The sequence below is a fragment of the Elephantulus edwardii genome, unplaced genomic scaffold, assembly GCF_000299155.1.
Source record: "Elephantulus edwardii isolate Elephantulus edwardi_28Jun2011 unplaced genomic scaffold, EleEdw1.0 scaffold00001, whole genome shotgun sequence".
In the NCBI taxonomy this organism is placed as follows: Eukaryota; Metazoa; Chordata; class Mammalia; order Macroscelidea; family Macroscelididae; genus Elephantulus; species Elephantulus edwardii.
Genome location: NW_006399751.1, coordinates 46785710 through 46800873, shown reverse-complemented (window position 1 = coordinate 46800873; position 15164 = coordinate 46785710). Strand labels below are relative to the sequence as shown.

The 15164-nt window shown below is 37.9% G+C and overlaps 1 protein-coding gene across 2 annotated transcripts in view; it reads right to left on the bottom strand.

The window, feature by feature from the left end:
* The window catches only part of SLC25A12 (solute carrier family 25 (aspartate/glutamate carrier), member 12), a 148433-nt gene that overhangs the window by 26312 nt on the left and 106957 nt on the right, over positions 1-15164 (bottom strand). For both annotated transcript variants that reach the window (XM_006878838.1, XM_006878839.1), the window contains 4 exons: positions 14726-14804; positions 12507-12665; positions 9268-9320; positions 8947-9027 (listed from right to left, as the gene is read on the bottom strand). In XM_006878838.1, the coding sequence (XP_006878900.1) occupies positions 8947-9027; positions 9268-9320; positions 12507-12665; positions 14726-14804 (372 nt within the window). The remainder of the gene's footprint in view (positions 1-8946; positions 9028-9267; positions 9321-12506; positions 12666-14725; positions 14805-15164) is intronic.

Sequence of the window (15164 nt, the reverse complement as noted above, 5' to 3'; positions counted from 1 at the left end):
CACCTCATAGAGGGCCTTTCCCTCCTGCACTGTCCCTCCACCTTCCTAAACATGATGTCCTTCTCCAAAGACCAGTCTCTCCTTACAACATTCCCAAAGTATGTTAGACAGAGCCTCAGAATCCTTGCCTCCAAGGAGCCACCCGGTTTAACCCTTTCCAGGATGAATCTGTTTGTTTTCCTAGCAGTCTATGGTACCCTTAATACTCTTCTCCAGCACCAAAGCTCAAAGGCATCAATTCTCCTTCTATCATCCTTAGGTCATTGTCCAGCTGTCTGATGCATAACACGTGATCACAAAGACCACGGCCTGTATGAGATGCACCTTAGTCTCCAGAGAGACACCATTGCTCTTCAGTACTTTGGAGAGATCCCTAACACCAGACTTTCCCATGGCAATACGTCTTCTAATATCCTGGCTACTGGTGCCAAGAGTGTTGACTGTGGAACCGAGCAAACTAAAGCTGTGAACAATCTCAATCTCTTCACCATCCATCCTGATGATGCCAATTGGCCCAGCGGTGAGAATCTTTGTCTTCTTGACAATGAGCCTCAATCCATATTTGAGGCTGCAGTCCTTGACCCTCTGCAACAAGCGTTTCAGGTCCCCCTCAGTTTCAGCAAGCAAGGTTGTGTCATCTGCATAACACAGATGATTGATAGATCTTCCACCAATCTTGACCCCACATTTATCCTCATAGACCCCAGCTTCCCAGATAATCTGTTCTGCATACAGATTGAAAAGGTATGGAGACAGGACACATCCCTGGCTACGCCCTTCCTAATTTTGAACCATGCAGTGTTTCCTTGCTCTGTTCTAACAACTGCCTGTTAGTTCAAGTATAGGTTTCTCATTAGCACGATCAAGTGTTCTGGTATTCCCATTCTTCTCAGAGTCAGAAGAAAGTTTCTAGATATGTCCATGAAATTCTACATAATCTGTTTTTTCTCTTAAAGCCATGACAAACTCCACTATAAAAAGGAAAAAGTAATAGACATGGGAAAATATACATAAAACATGTATCTGACAAAACACTGCATCCAGGACTTATAAGATTTCAATATCAAGAATACAAAAATTCACACCACATGACAGAAGACAAAAAGATTTAATTTGTCAATTATTCCATCTGACTTGAATCCACTATCAATATTCTTGGTCCCAGCAGTCAAGAAATAAAAAGATGCATTGCATTAGGAAAATTTGCTGTCAGTTACCTCTTTAGAGTATTATAAGTAATGATGACAGTTTAAGGACTATGGTGTGCTTAATCCAAGTCATGGTCTTTTTAATTGCTTGCTACGCATCTGAAAGTTGAACAGTGACTAAGAATGACAGAATAAGAATCAATGATGTTTGAATTGCAGTGTTTCAGAAGAGTGCTGAATATCCTGTACACTGTCAGAAGAACAAACTGGTCTGTATTGGAGAAAGTGAAAACAACGTGCCCCTTGGAGGCAAAGACGGTTACTTTGAGAATGTTTTAGGAGGGGCCAGTACTTGGAGAAAGATACCATGCTTGGAGAGGTTGATAATCAGCATAGAGAGGTAAGCCTCCAATAAGATACCCTGATGTGACTGTCACAAAGGGCTTGAGTGTGTCAGAGATGGTGAGGATGGCACAGGGTTCAGTGTGAAAGGTTCAGTGTGATGTTCACAACAATACAAACAGCAACAATACAAATTATTAATGATTATGATCAATAACCATATAAAAATAGGCAGAAGACATGCACAGATACGACAAGATATATAAACAGTAAATAAGTTAAAGCATGCTCAATATATTCAACAATCAGGAAAATGCAAATGAACCACAATATGCTACTCTTCATACCATCAAGAATGATTAAAGTAAAAAAGACTATCAATTGCTGGTGAGGATGTGGGGCCACTAGAATTCACCACTGCCGACAAGAATGTAAATTGGATCATCCTCTTTGGAGATATGATTGAAAGTTTTCTGAAAGTTAAACACATATCTACACTGTTTAACTCTTAGATATACACCAAAGAAAAATGAAAACACATGGTGACAAGAATATTTGTACATGAATGTTTATAACAGCCATATTTACAATACTTAACAAGAACTGGAAACAACCCAATCAGGCAACAGAAGAGTGAAGACACAAATTGAGGTTTATTTTTATAATGGAATAATACTCAAAGATAAAGCACAATTGATCCTTGAAACAACAAGGATGAATATGAAAAATACTGTTAAACAAAAGAAGCCAGCCAGTAAAGAACATATTTTGCATTATTCCATTTATATGAAATCCCAGAATAAATTGTGACAGAAATTAGAACCTAGTTGCTTGGACAAGAAAAAGAAGGACTAAATGGAAACAGGGGTATGTGAATTTTTTGGACAGAAATGTTTTATATCATGTTTTGGGTGGTACTTAGATGTATATAATTCTTAAAATTGCTTCCTCTTTTATATGTCTATTTTTGTATGTAATTTATGTTTAAATAAACAATAAGATATCTGGAATAAAAAAAGAAGCCACTACAAAGGTGAACTGAGTCATCTACATTTGTTTTGACATTTGGGAAGGCCCTTGATTTGATTCTCCAAGAAAGGACTATTGTAAAAAAGAGTTAGTCCTAAAATGAAAATATTTAGGATTATATGAAAGTTCCAGCATATATTAACCATGTGATTTAAAGTGAGACAGCCTTTCTGAGAGTCTGCTCCTCACGTTTCATACCCAACTAGGATGGCTGTAATAAAAGAGTTGTTGCTACTGACTTCTGTGGAGTTGTAACTGACCCAGAGCTGACCCACTAGTGGGTTTTCAGAGATAGTAAATCTCATGAGAAGAGATACCCACCCTTCTCCCTCCGAGCTGCTGATGACTTCTAACTGCTTGCCTTTGGGATTCTGCGCAGCTTCTTACCACTAGGCCACCAGAGCTTGCTAAAAACCTGCCTACCATGTTGGCCGGGTCAACTGCTTGGAAGGCAGCTATGCTCATCACTATACCACCAATGTTGTACTCAAGGCAGCCCTGTTGCTGTTGTTATGTACCGTTGAGTTGCCTGCAACTCAGAGCGACCTTATGCACAAGAGCTCTGGACTGTATCTATCCTGAGCCAATCTCACTATCTCTGCCATACCTGCTCCTATTATGCAGTCACTGTGTCAATCCATCTCATCCAGGGTCTTCCTCTCCTGTGTTGTCCCTTCACCCTGACCTAGTGACAACTAATTCTGTGACTCTGATTGCTCTGGCTGTTTTAAACACACATTATTTTGCCCATCTGCTTATGGAGCTGGTGTGGCCTTAAGTATTATTTTCATCTGTCTAAAAAAAAAAAGGACAGACAATATTAATGTTGTCTACAAAATTAATTAGCACTAATTTTATAAATAAAATTAATAGTCATAATTTTAATTTAAAAATAGACAATATTAATGTTGACAAAGATGTAGAGAAATAAGAATCTTTACACACTGTTGATGGGATAAAGTGGTGTAGCCACAATAGAAAAAAATCTGGCTAATCCTCAAAGAGTTCTACACAAAATTACAAAGTGACCCAGGAATTCCATTCCTAGATAGATATCCAAGAGAAATAAAAATATATCTCCATACAAACAATAAGCAATAAATATTCATAGTATCATTATTCAGAATAGTCAAAAGGTAAAAACAACCCAAATACTCATCAAGTGGTGGAATGAAGTAGAGATAACCTTCAGATTACAAACAAGTTCCATTTCTGAACCTGTCTTTAAATAAATTTTGTGCATAGGTCAAAGAGCTAGGCTTGTATCTAAAATCACTTAGACAAATGTTTGTTATAGCATGTAGTATATGAGCCTATGCATTTGGTCCATGCAAAAAAGGCAAAAAAAAAATTAAATACGCATAGACATACCAAAACATCTTTAACATAATGATAATCATGTTGATGCTTATCCACATAATGCTTACTTGTTATTACAAACCATTGTATATACCTTAAATTTTTAGTAGAATATGTTTTGTGTTGGTTGGTTCATAATCCCCATGCATGCATTTAAGTTGAATGGTTATAAACCATAATAGTCATACAATAAAATGCTCTTAGGCACCTAAAAAAAAGAATGACGTACTGACACATGACACAGTGTGAATGAACCTTGCAAGCATTATACAAAGCAAAAGAAGTCAGTTACAAAAGCCCACATATTTATGTGAACTCCTCAGCATTGGTACATCCACAGAGATGGAAAGTATATTAGTGGATTCCTGAGACTGGAGGGAGGACTGGGAGGAAATTGTTAATGGACATTGAGGCTTTTTACTTAGGGGGATGAAATTTTTTAATATCTATCATGGTGATTAGTGAAAAACTCTATGAATATGCTAAAAAATGGTAAACAATATACTTTAAATGGACTCAAGTCTCAACAAAACTGTTATTTTAAAAATCTGTGAAGCCCAGCAAATTTTCAGTGAGTGCAAGAATGACTAGAAGGATAAATGATCAGAAACTGACCAAGTGTGAGAGAAAATGAATTTGAAGATAGAAGTGGTTTAAACGGTTTAAATATAACATTTCCATTTATTAACTGATGGATCTCACTGAGCTTTTATTCCTTCAATTCCAATTGGGGATAATAATGAGATAATGCCTATAAAGTGTTCAATCCAATGCAAGACACTTAAGAAATGGTAGCTACGTATGATTAATTATAATCATAAGCACCCATTTTCTTTGGTGATGTGTTTAAATGAAGCAAATCATGACAAGGAATTCTACTTTCAAATTATCCCAGTGAAATGTGATTAGACTTAAGTTTTATTTGATGAGAATTATTAGGAACTACCTTTTTTTCTCTGAGACATAAACATGTTCTAAATCTAGTTCCCTTACATGAAGAAACAATCTCTTAAAAAGAAAAAAAAGAAAGAAAGAAAGAAACAATCTCTTAAGGATTTCTCAGCTTCAATAGGCAGTGTGTTGAACAAAGAATGTCCCTACTGCTCATTTGGACTTTAGCAGATTGATGTTGCTATTTTGCTGTTGTTAGTAGCTGAGTTGATTCTGATTCAAGACAGCCCTAGGGGTCAGCTCCATGGGCTTTCAAGGCTGTGACCTCCTGGAAGCGTACAGGCTTGTTTTCTGAGGTGCTTCTGCCAGCGAGTAGTCCAGCACTTAAATATCTGCATGACCAGACTGTTTGTTGTTGTGTACTGTGAGTTGGAACCTACTGCTCGCTGACCTTTCTGCAGGTTTTCAGAGGCAGTTAATTGCAGAGGCGGAGATCACCACTACCTTGTTGTTGTTGTTGTTATGTGCAATCGAGTTGCTTGTGACTCATGTACATACAAGAGCCCTAAACATTGCTCTATCCTGTACCAACCTTGCCATCTCTGACACACTCACTCCCACAACCCCAGTCACAGAATCGATCCCATCGAGGGTCTTCCTCTCCTGCGCCGTCCCTCCACTCTCCCAAACATGATGTCCCTCTCCAAGGACCAGTCCAGATTACAGCTACATTAAGAGCAAAAAATAGTGTCAGTGACAGTAGGAATTGTTGTAGTGTATGGTTGAGGCAGAACTGACTCAGAGCTGACCCTCCAGTAGGTTTTTGTAGGCAGTTAATTGTACAAGAAGAGACTATCCATCGTTCTCATGGAGCACATGGTAGATTTGAACTGCACACCTTTGAGTTGTCAGTGCAATTCCTTACCACTAGTTTAGTTAAATAGAGTAGTAAGTTTGCGGATATTCTTTTTTTATTTTATTTTATTATTTTTGTGTGCATGTACTGTCAAATCAGATCTGACTGGTACAGGAGGAGATTGCCCCTCCTTCCCCGGCAGAGCATCTGGTGGATTCGAACCGTGCACCTCTGGGATTGTAGTTGCAGCTTCTTGCCACTAGGCCACCAGAGCTCCCCTACGGATATTCCTTATATAAGTATACATTCCTACACACGTATCAAATATAGTTTTTAAAATAAACAAGAATAAACACAGGTAATGCCAAGGATCAGAGATTTTTATTCCCTAGCCATTTCACGATTTTGCCAGTACACACTATTTTTCATTAAGGGTAATACAATTCTTTTCTTTGTAGAATTGTGACCCAAGTACTTTTTTCCCCCACACTGAGATAATTTATGCCCCTGGTCCTACTTAATCTTTCTCCTATGAACAAAATGAAGCCGGTACTGATGACTCCAAAGTTGGAGCCATTTCTTCCAAATTAATCTACTCTCTACTAGTGTATTATTGTTGTTATTGTTTTGCTCCATCAAATTGGAACTGATGCATAGCTGACCGCCAATGGGCTTGCACAGAAAGAGACTGTCCATCTTTCTCCTGTGGAGCAGCTAGTGGATTCTAGTGTATTAGGTACATATTTATAACTGGGTCCTTTGTGAAAGAGAAGCAGCACTCTTCTCAGCTGGGGGCACACACACTTTAGGCCTAACTCCACAGGGGCACTGCACATTATATCCTCACCCTCTGAGGACGGTGAGGATTCTTAAGATCAGGATCAAAGTAACCAGCCTACCTACTATTGACCTGGTGGCTGCTCACGAAGTATCACAAAAAAAATCCCACAACCAAGCACTATACACTACAGTCTTCACTATGGATTACATTTTAATGTCAATAAAACAAGACTGGGCCAACAGACAACAAAATGATAGATGGAGAAAAGACTGACGTTTTCAACAATTTCCTCTTACTTGAATCTATAATAACATCCTTGATACCAGCAGTCAAGAAATCAAAAGATGAATTGCAATGGAAAAATTTTCCATCAGGGACTCCCTAAACTACTAAAGAGCAAGGATGTTCATTTAAAGACTAAGGTACACCTGATTCAAGCCATGGTCTTTTCTATTACTTGCTATGCATCTGAAAATTGGATAATGACTAAGGATGACAGAAGAAGAATCTATGCCTTTGAGTTCTCCAGTAGGACAAGAATCCTTAATATCCTTTGGGCTGCCAAGAGAACAAATAGGTCTGACCTAGATGAGATGAGGCAAAACCAGGGTGCTCCATGGAGTCAGGGATGGTGAAACTCTATCTCACATACTAGGGGCAAGTTATAAGGAGGGGCCAGTCCTTGGCGAAGGACGTCATACTCAGAAAAACCAGCGTAAGAGAGAAGACCCTCAATGAAATGAATTGACACACTGACTATAAATGACTTGAATACATTAGAAATGAGGAAGATGGCACAGGACAGTGCGAGGTTCATTGCTATTGTATACAGAGTCGCTATGAGTCATAGTTGACTTGATGGTGCATAACAACAACAACAACAAGGATATATCTACAATATATTTTATAGCCATAATGTATAAATGAAAACTCTTCATTTTTGTTGAAATAGACTTTTTGGGAGAAGTAACTTATAAAGCTTTAACAATCACTGAATCACATTATTGTGTGATTTAATTCATTAGTAGAAACTCAATAAATGTACATTTTCTTTCTTCTCTGAACTGCGACTTGAAGGGGAGAGAAGAACAGAAATCATCCTGCTATAGTCCAATCTGGCTACTTTTCATGCTGTCAGTTTTCAGCTAGACAATCCATCAAAGCTTCCAGAAATGAGTCATGACTAAGGAAGAGATTTAGAGTGTCAGTTAAACCCTCAAGGCAACTAGACTTCAATGGAAATTCTCAAAGTTAAGAGTTAGTTATAAACAGGCCCATACCTTGGAAGAACAAAAGAACTAAATATCTGATGTTGTTTTAATCACTTTGGTCATATGTCAGACACGAGAACAGTCAGTTTCATGGAGAAAAACATCAGGCTATCACAAACAGAAACAGAAGTAATCAGATACATGAAACAGAAAGAGCATAACTTAGAAGATGTCTAGTAAATGTATGCATGTGATAGCTAAATGGGGGGAAAAAACACACACCAACACTGAGAAAAAGATTTATGATATGCAAAAGCTTTCTTTAGAAAGGAAACAATTGCAACATCTAATTGGGATAGAGGAGGAGAAGAAATTATATTTTTTCTAATGTACCTAAGTGAAGGCCTAATTCCATATCCATTAGCCATCCTTCACGAAACCAAATATTCTACCAAAGAGGTGAGTTATCTTCCCGAGAATCTGTAAGTGCACTCAAGCACAAGCACATGTGCATGCACACGCACACACGTACATGCCAGACAGGTGAGGACTCAGGTATGTACCATACTGACAAATCTCATTACCCAGGACCTCAAGCAGCCTGTTTCTGACCCTCGGGCTATTTCTTCTGCATTAAAAGCTGAAAAGGTCATCAACCCCATCACCTCAGGTTCCACAACTGAGAAGGCTTTAGCCACGCCTGTCAGCCAATTCAACTGGAAGTTATTCACATTTTCAGGAACAAAATGAACTAAACTAGTTTCAAACAAATTGTCTATCACCAAATTTGAAATGAATACCACAAATAAGATCAGCTGAGCTACAAACTAAGATTAAAAACTGTCTAAATCTAGTATTACTTTAAAGGAAGAAACCTTTTGTTCTAAGTAAAAATAATCTGAAACTCTGGATTCAAAACTTTTGTCAGTAGTTAAGATTCCTCCCCACATTCTTCATGTTCCTGGGGAAAGGAGTATATCATGATATTCTTCTCAGTCCTACACTTGCAATATAAGGGCCCAATTAATCAGAATCTCCAAGCTGTTTTAAAGGTCCAGTATGGCAACTCTATGGGTGACTCTCTATTTACTGTGATGTTTAAGAGGAATCAGAATGAAAGCATTTAAAAGTACGTCATTATGTCTTTTCTGCACTCCAAACTAATCAAATTACACAATAACACTTTCCAAAACTTTCCATTTTATCTGAACATTCCCTCATACAGAATCCCTTGAGTTGAAAAGAACCATTACTTGCACAACTAGTGGGCTAACAGATTCCCTACTTGTCTTTTGTTCATAGGTGAGAAGGGCCTGTGCTCATACTTACGCAACCTCCAGCCAGGATTTCTGCAAAAAGTGGAATGGATCCATCCCTTCTAGTAAACTTGTCCCGGACAAAATCATTAACCTAGTTAGAAAAATGGTATCAGTAAACCAGAATTGCCAACCACTTCTTCTACTGCACATTTTTTGTTTCCATCCAGTATTTCTCTCACCACAAAAGAGAAAATGGCAATGTCTAATTATAAACTTCAAGGTTGACAAATGGCATGATAGTGTACCAGTCTCAGGAGCAGAAGTGTGTTTTTTTGTTTTTTTTAATAAAGTATGATCTAAACCAATACTATAATTTGAGAAACAAACTTACAGTCAGTTTAATGGCCTTCTCTGGAGCAACCCCTATCAGTTGTGGTATCAGACCTAGGGAAGCAAAAAATGGTAGGATTAATACAGATGTACTAGGTATGAATAGGTAAACCCAACAAGAACTGTTTTCCCCATATTATTTACCTATCAAATATTTTTGGATTTTCATCAAACTAGGAAAAACTAGATTATCCTTAAAACTCCATAAATGTATGTAATTATTATTTGTGATTCAAGTACAATATATTGTCTTGGTATTATAAATCCTTTTCTGAAGGGTGTTTCCCATAAAGCCTAGTTAAATAATGTGTCCCCAAAAAGTACATAAAGAAAAAATAAAACTTCAGGTCTTCTCTACTCAGGAATACTGCTAGTAACAATAGGGGGGAATCCCCCCTCATTACAACCAATAATATATAAATATATAAAAGCACTTCTGAGAAGCTAATGCTGTATGCTCAGAAAAAAATATATGGACTAATAAACAGACACATTTTTTTGGTGAAATGGCATGAAAAAGCATATAGTGTCTTGGTTACTATAGAATACTAATTCCCATGATTTTCTCTTCAGAGAAGCCAAGAACTCTGTACTCAATTTGTTAAAATTAAGCTGAAATGGCAAAGAATCGTTTTGAATATAAGTTAGTGAGGATATTCTACAAGAAAACCTCATAACTATCATATTTTTATTTACTCATAGATGTCAAACTTAAGAGATTTTTAAAGAATTCCCTCAAGACAAGGGTAATTATTAGTCTTAGAAAGTTAAGCCTCTAAAGTTGACTACAAACTGGAAAAGGGGAAAAAAACACATAAACAATTCAACATCTGTAGATATTCATAGGGCTCAGTTTTCTAAAACACACACAGCTTATCCAAATCGTTGGCATACATTTTTAAAGATGCTAGCAATAAATGTTTTCTATCCCTTAAATCATCCAGCCAAGTGGGAGTTATGTATGTGTTTGCATGCTCTTGCTGATCATAAGCCTACTTTGAGGATGCTGCTGAGTGATTTTCCACCAGTTGAAAGCCAGCAAGTAATTGTTCATACAAGCTACTGTCAGTCAAACTGAATTATCAATGACAAACACACAATCTGCACACACCTTTAAAGGGAACCAGGCTGATTTAAAAGAAGAAATCAGCAGATGGCAGTCTTAACTTTCTAACCTTCATGATTATCAGGCTCTATTACTTTTAATCTTACTCCCGTACAACCATGTCAGCATGTATATTTGTTTTATAACTTGCCTCAATAACTATCATAGAATTTTAATAAAGTACTGATTTGTGTCGTTTTATCATCTCATTGTTGTCTGCAAAGAATTTAGGCTAATCTGTCAACAATTTTGTCAATCACTTGACAGAATAATAGACCAGTTCTAAGCAATATAAGACACTCTCAATAATTATAGTGTTCACATACCATAATCTTTTCCCTAATACAAAACACTCTTGTTTAAAGGACTGGTTTTTATCAGCTCATGGCCTAAGTAAAGTCCACAGTCCTGCTTCCTTTTTCTATATTAGGACCATTTCATTAACACACCTCTCTCAAATGAAATCTCTCTAAACAGTCATCCACAAAAAATGCCAAACTGTTCCATTTATATAAGAAAGTCCTTTTAATAGACAGCATTTGTTGTAATTTAAAACATTAGTGAGAGGATAAAAGCTATTAACAAAGAAACACTAGAGATGTCAAAGCACAACAACAAAGAAAAAAAAAACACCCCACAAAACCTAACATCTGATGATCACCTTAAAAAACCTCAGATTCTGCTGAACATATATACACGGACTAATACAGCTCTAAAGAAGCATTTACATACAGAGACCACATCTGTTTCCATGGAGCACACATGCACAGCTGGAATTTAGAGATGCTAGTTTTTCCACACATTTGAGCAAATCAAATTATACGAATTCTCAGGAGCAGGGTTTCATTCTGATTTCAGAATAATTAATTTCTTATTCTATATTTATTTCTAAAAATAAAATCCTAATGAACCTGTCATTCATATGTATCACTTCTCACTTGAATATCTATATCTAATGCTAACCAGAGGTATTTTTTTTCTCTCCTCCATAAGCATAAAGCTTTGTTTAGACCCAGTGTTCTTTCCGAGGAAGAGGTTCTAAGCCAAAAAGTTCAACAGAGCTCAGAATGAGCTGAGGATTAATGAAGCTATGTGTGCAAACAAACAAGTACAGTAAATTACATTAATGCCCTGGACTTGGGCATGTAGAGGGTATTTTCAAAGAATTCCAAGTGGCGCCCGAAGGGATTAAAAAATTAATCTCCCTCCCAAAGGAAACCCTAAATTCTAATGTGAAAGCATATACATGAAAGTCATTCCCTCTCCAAAGAGAACAAGTTCCTACAAAGCCGATGGGGGCAGGGGGAATCCTGCTTGAGATGGCTGCTCTATGCTAGCAGCAGTGCACTCAACCTAGGGAGGGTGGCCACGTCCATACAAAAGAAAACCTCCCTGCAGTCTCCATGCCTCTGAGCTGAGCAGAGAAAAGGAGTGAGACAGGGAGGTAAAGGGTTTTCTCATCTGTTTTTTAAACTTCGGATGACTCACTGGAAAAGACTTATGAATGGTTTCCTTAGTGAAATAAATGGATGTTTTGTTACTTCTTTCAGCTGAAACAAGTGAATAGAGGATAAATTCACCATCAAGAAGCAGCCTGGGTTTCTATTTCACAAAAACAAGCGGTGCATTCCCCTAATTCTTTGGAAAAAGAAGATTCTGTTTCTTAGCTGTTGCACTTGCATTCCACTTGTAGACGTGTGCCTTAGTTTATAAAAGCCTAGTGACCACAGGCCCACAGTGAAACAAATGTAAGATGTGGGATCCAAGTAACAGAGCAGAAAGAGGAAATGAAGACTTTGTTTGAACATTCATACTGTCAGACACCAGCAAGAAGGTAAAACAGTAAACAAGCAATGAGGACAAAATACACAGAGAGAGAGAGAGAGAGGAAGGGAGGGAGGGAGGGAGGAAGTGAGGAAGAGAGGAGGAAGGGAGAGAGGGAGAGAGCGAGCTAGAGAGAGCGAGAGCAAGAGTGAGAGCAAGAGCGAGAGAGAGCAAGAGAGAGCTAGAGAGAGCGAGAGAGCTCATTTGACTGGGCAGGCTACCCACCTTTGGTTTCCATAATGAGCAGGTTAAAATATGCTGGTGGTGAGCTAAAACCACTCAGCTTTGGCAACTGAGATTTACTTACTCACCTCGGTAGAGTCCAAAGAAGCCTTCATAACGTAAGACTTTCTTAAAACAGTCAAAGCTGTTTTTGTACATCAATTCCCCCACAACAGAGCCAGTACCACGCTGATTCTGCATCCGAGTCTTCACCAGATCTATAGGATAGACTGCAGTGGCTCCCACAGCTACAAACAGAACAATTTTTAGGCTTAAAGTATAGAACAAATAAAGCAAGACTCTGTAAAGAAAACAAATCTCATTCCACAGGACCAGGAAATAAACAATATCTTCTCTCACAAAAGAGACTTTATATTATTGTTTTATATTCTCTTACACACAGGTGAGGGATGATAAGCTAGCAACAATTAAAGACTCCAAAATACAGCTATTACCTGGCAAGACCACTAGTTGGTATCTTAGATTCATAAATCAGAAAGTAGATTATCAAGTCATCAACTCCATCACATAACCAATACTTGCTTTTCTATAACAACATAAAGCTATTATATATGCTATTTTCCATTAAGGGTCTAAACACTGTGTCAGTTTTCTCTTAAAATTATTGTTACAGTACATATTGTTGTTGCTATGTGCCGTCAAGCAACTTGTGACTTATAGCAGCCCTATGTACATACAACAGTGCTGAGCTCTGCTCTATCTTGAGCCAGTCTGACTCTGACACACCTATTCCCATTACTCAGTCACTGAGTCACTACATCTCATCAAGGGTCTTCCTCTCTTGCACTGTATCTCCACTCTCCCAAGCACAATGTCCCTCTTCAAGGTCTGGTCCTTCTTTGCAACATGCCCAAAGTATGCCAGACAAAGCTTCAGAATCCTTCCCTCCAAGTAGCAGTACATATATGCCACTTTAATTTTAAATTTTATTTACTTAAGCATTTGGTAGATTGTTTTAAGTTATAACATGGGGTGGGAGGCGGCGGGAGGAAATCTCAACATTATCCTGTTCCTGTATACAGATTCTGGGGAGCTTTGGGAGCTAATAGGAGTCGTACTGCTAACCCAAGTGCTGCACACCTCTGGCTGTTTAAACATACTCCACGAGAGAACTGGAGGCTTAGTGGTAAGCAATTGTGCTGCCAACGTAAATGTACACACATGGTTCAAATATGCTAAGCTGCTTTGTGGGGGAAAGACGGGCAACCTCCTGCTGTGTGATTTACTGCCTCTGAAAACCTGCTGGAAGGCCAGCTATCTGTTGGTTCAGACATGATGGTACACAACAACAAACGTGAAATCAACTCAGCAGGACACTCTCATTGGGATTTACGACCTCAGAAACCCAGAGGAAGGGCACTGTGAGTCAGAAATAACTCAAGCAATGAGAGACATACAGACTTCGCTTTAAAAACATCAGTGAAACCATGCTTTAAAAATGTCCTGGGACTAAAAAGCGTATTACGTAACGAGAGTATTGTTCTTCAAATGAAAATCAAAACATGCTTTACAACTTCTAAAAACTGAGACTGAAGAGAAAATCACGACAGCCTCATCAGTTCAGACTTGTTCTGAAAAATCAGAAGTATGTTAATCATACTTGCTAGATTATTCTCAACAAAATAAGATTCTATACAATTTGCATGTAGTGCATTTAGGGGTATAAAGTTTCTCAAATTTAGGTGGAACAGGGGGGTGGATTCATTTTAGTGGATAATGAAGTCTAAATTCTTAAACTAGAAAAAGGGGAAATGAATACAAAATAATCAGAAATGTAAAATTAAAACATTTTAAGATATCAGAAAAGTAGAACTGAGCCACTTTTGATATTTTTTTTTTATTATTATTATTTGTGTGTGTGTACCGTCATATCGGATCTGACAGGTACAGGTGGAGATTGCTCCACTTTTGATATTTTTTATGAGGTTCTAAAATGTGTGCCCCAAATTTTTTATTTGCTCCCTAGTCCCCTCCCTACTGGGACTACAGTCTTGGTCTCCATTTCCTTGCAGCTTTCACTGGTGTAATTAAAGTGAGTAGAGCACTGCATCCAAGATTTTCACATCAATACGGAGGGTTTTGTCCTGAAGACAGTCTGGAGCCAGAGGGGCCACAGCCATGCTGTGACAAGTCCTCTGATCACAGGTAAATATAAAGAACACTTCAGAAAGCCCTGCAGTCATGACCTGAAGGAACAATGAACTACACCTTTGCTGATCTGTCCCAGTCTTGTGAGATAATATTACACTAACATAAGCTTGAAACAGCACATCGACATGTCACTCACCTCCAGCCACTGAGCCCAGAGTGAACCTGTAAGCGGACTCGGCAATCTGGAGCCAGACAGGCCTTCCAAGTCCAGAATGCTGTGGGGAAGAAGAAACAGATTTTAAAAACCCTAATATCCAAACCAGTGAAGCCGTAAAGCAATTGTCTACAAGCTACAATTTGGTTATTTTAAAGTAAGGGAAAGGAAAACTTAAACCTAAAAATGCTATGGTTAATGATGCAACATCTTCAGTGAAAGGAAGAATTTAGGATATTCAGATAGCCATAAAGTGAAGTGATGGATTCTAAAATGGATTATCTCTATTATTAGCATTTAAAAATCATACCCAGCAAATACACATAGTAGCTTTTCTTCTATTTTTTTATATACCTATTAATGCCTCAGCTATCTGCAAGTGTTGAGGAATATATTGTTATTATTATTATTAATTATTATT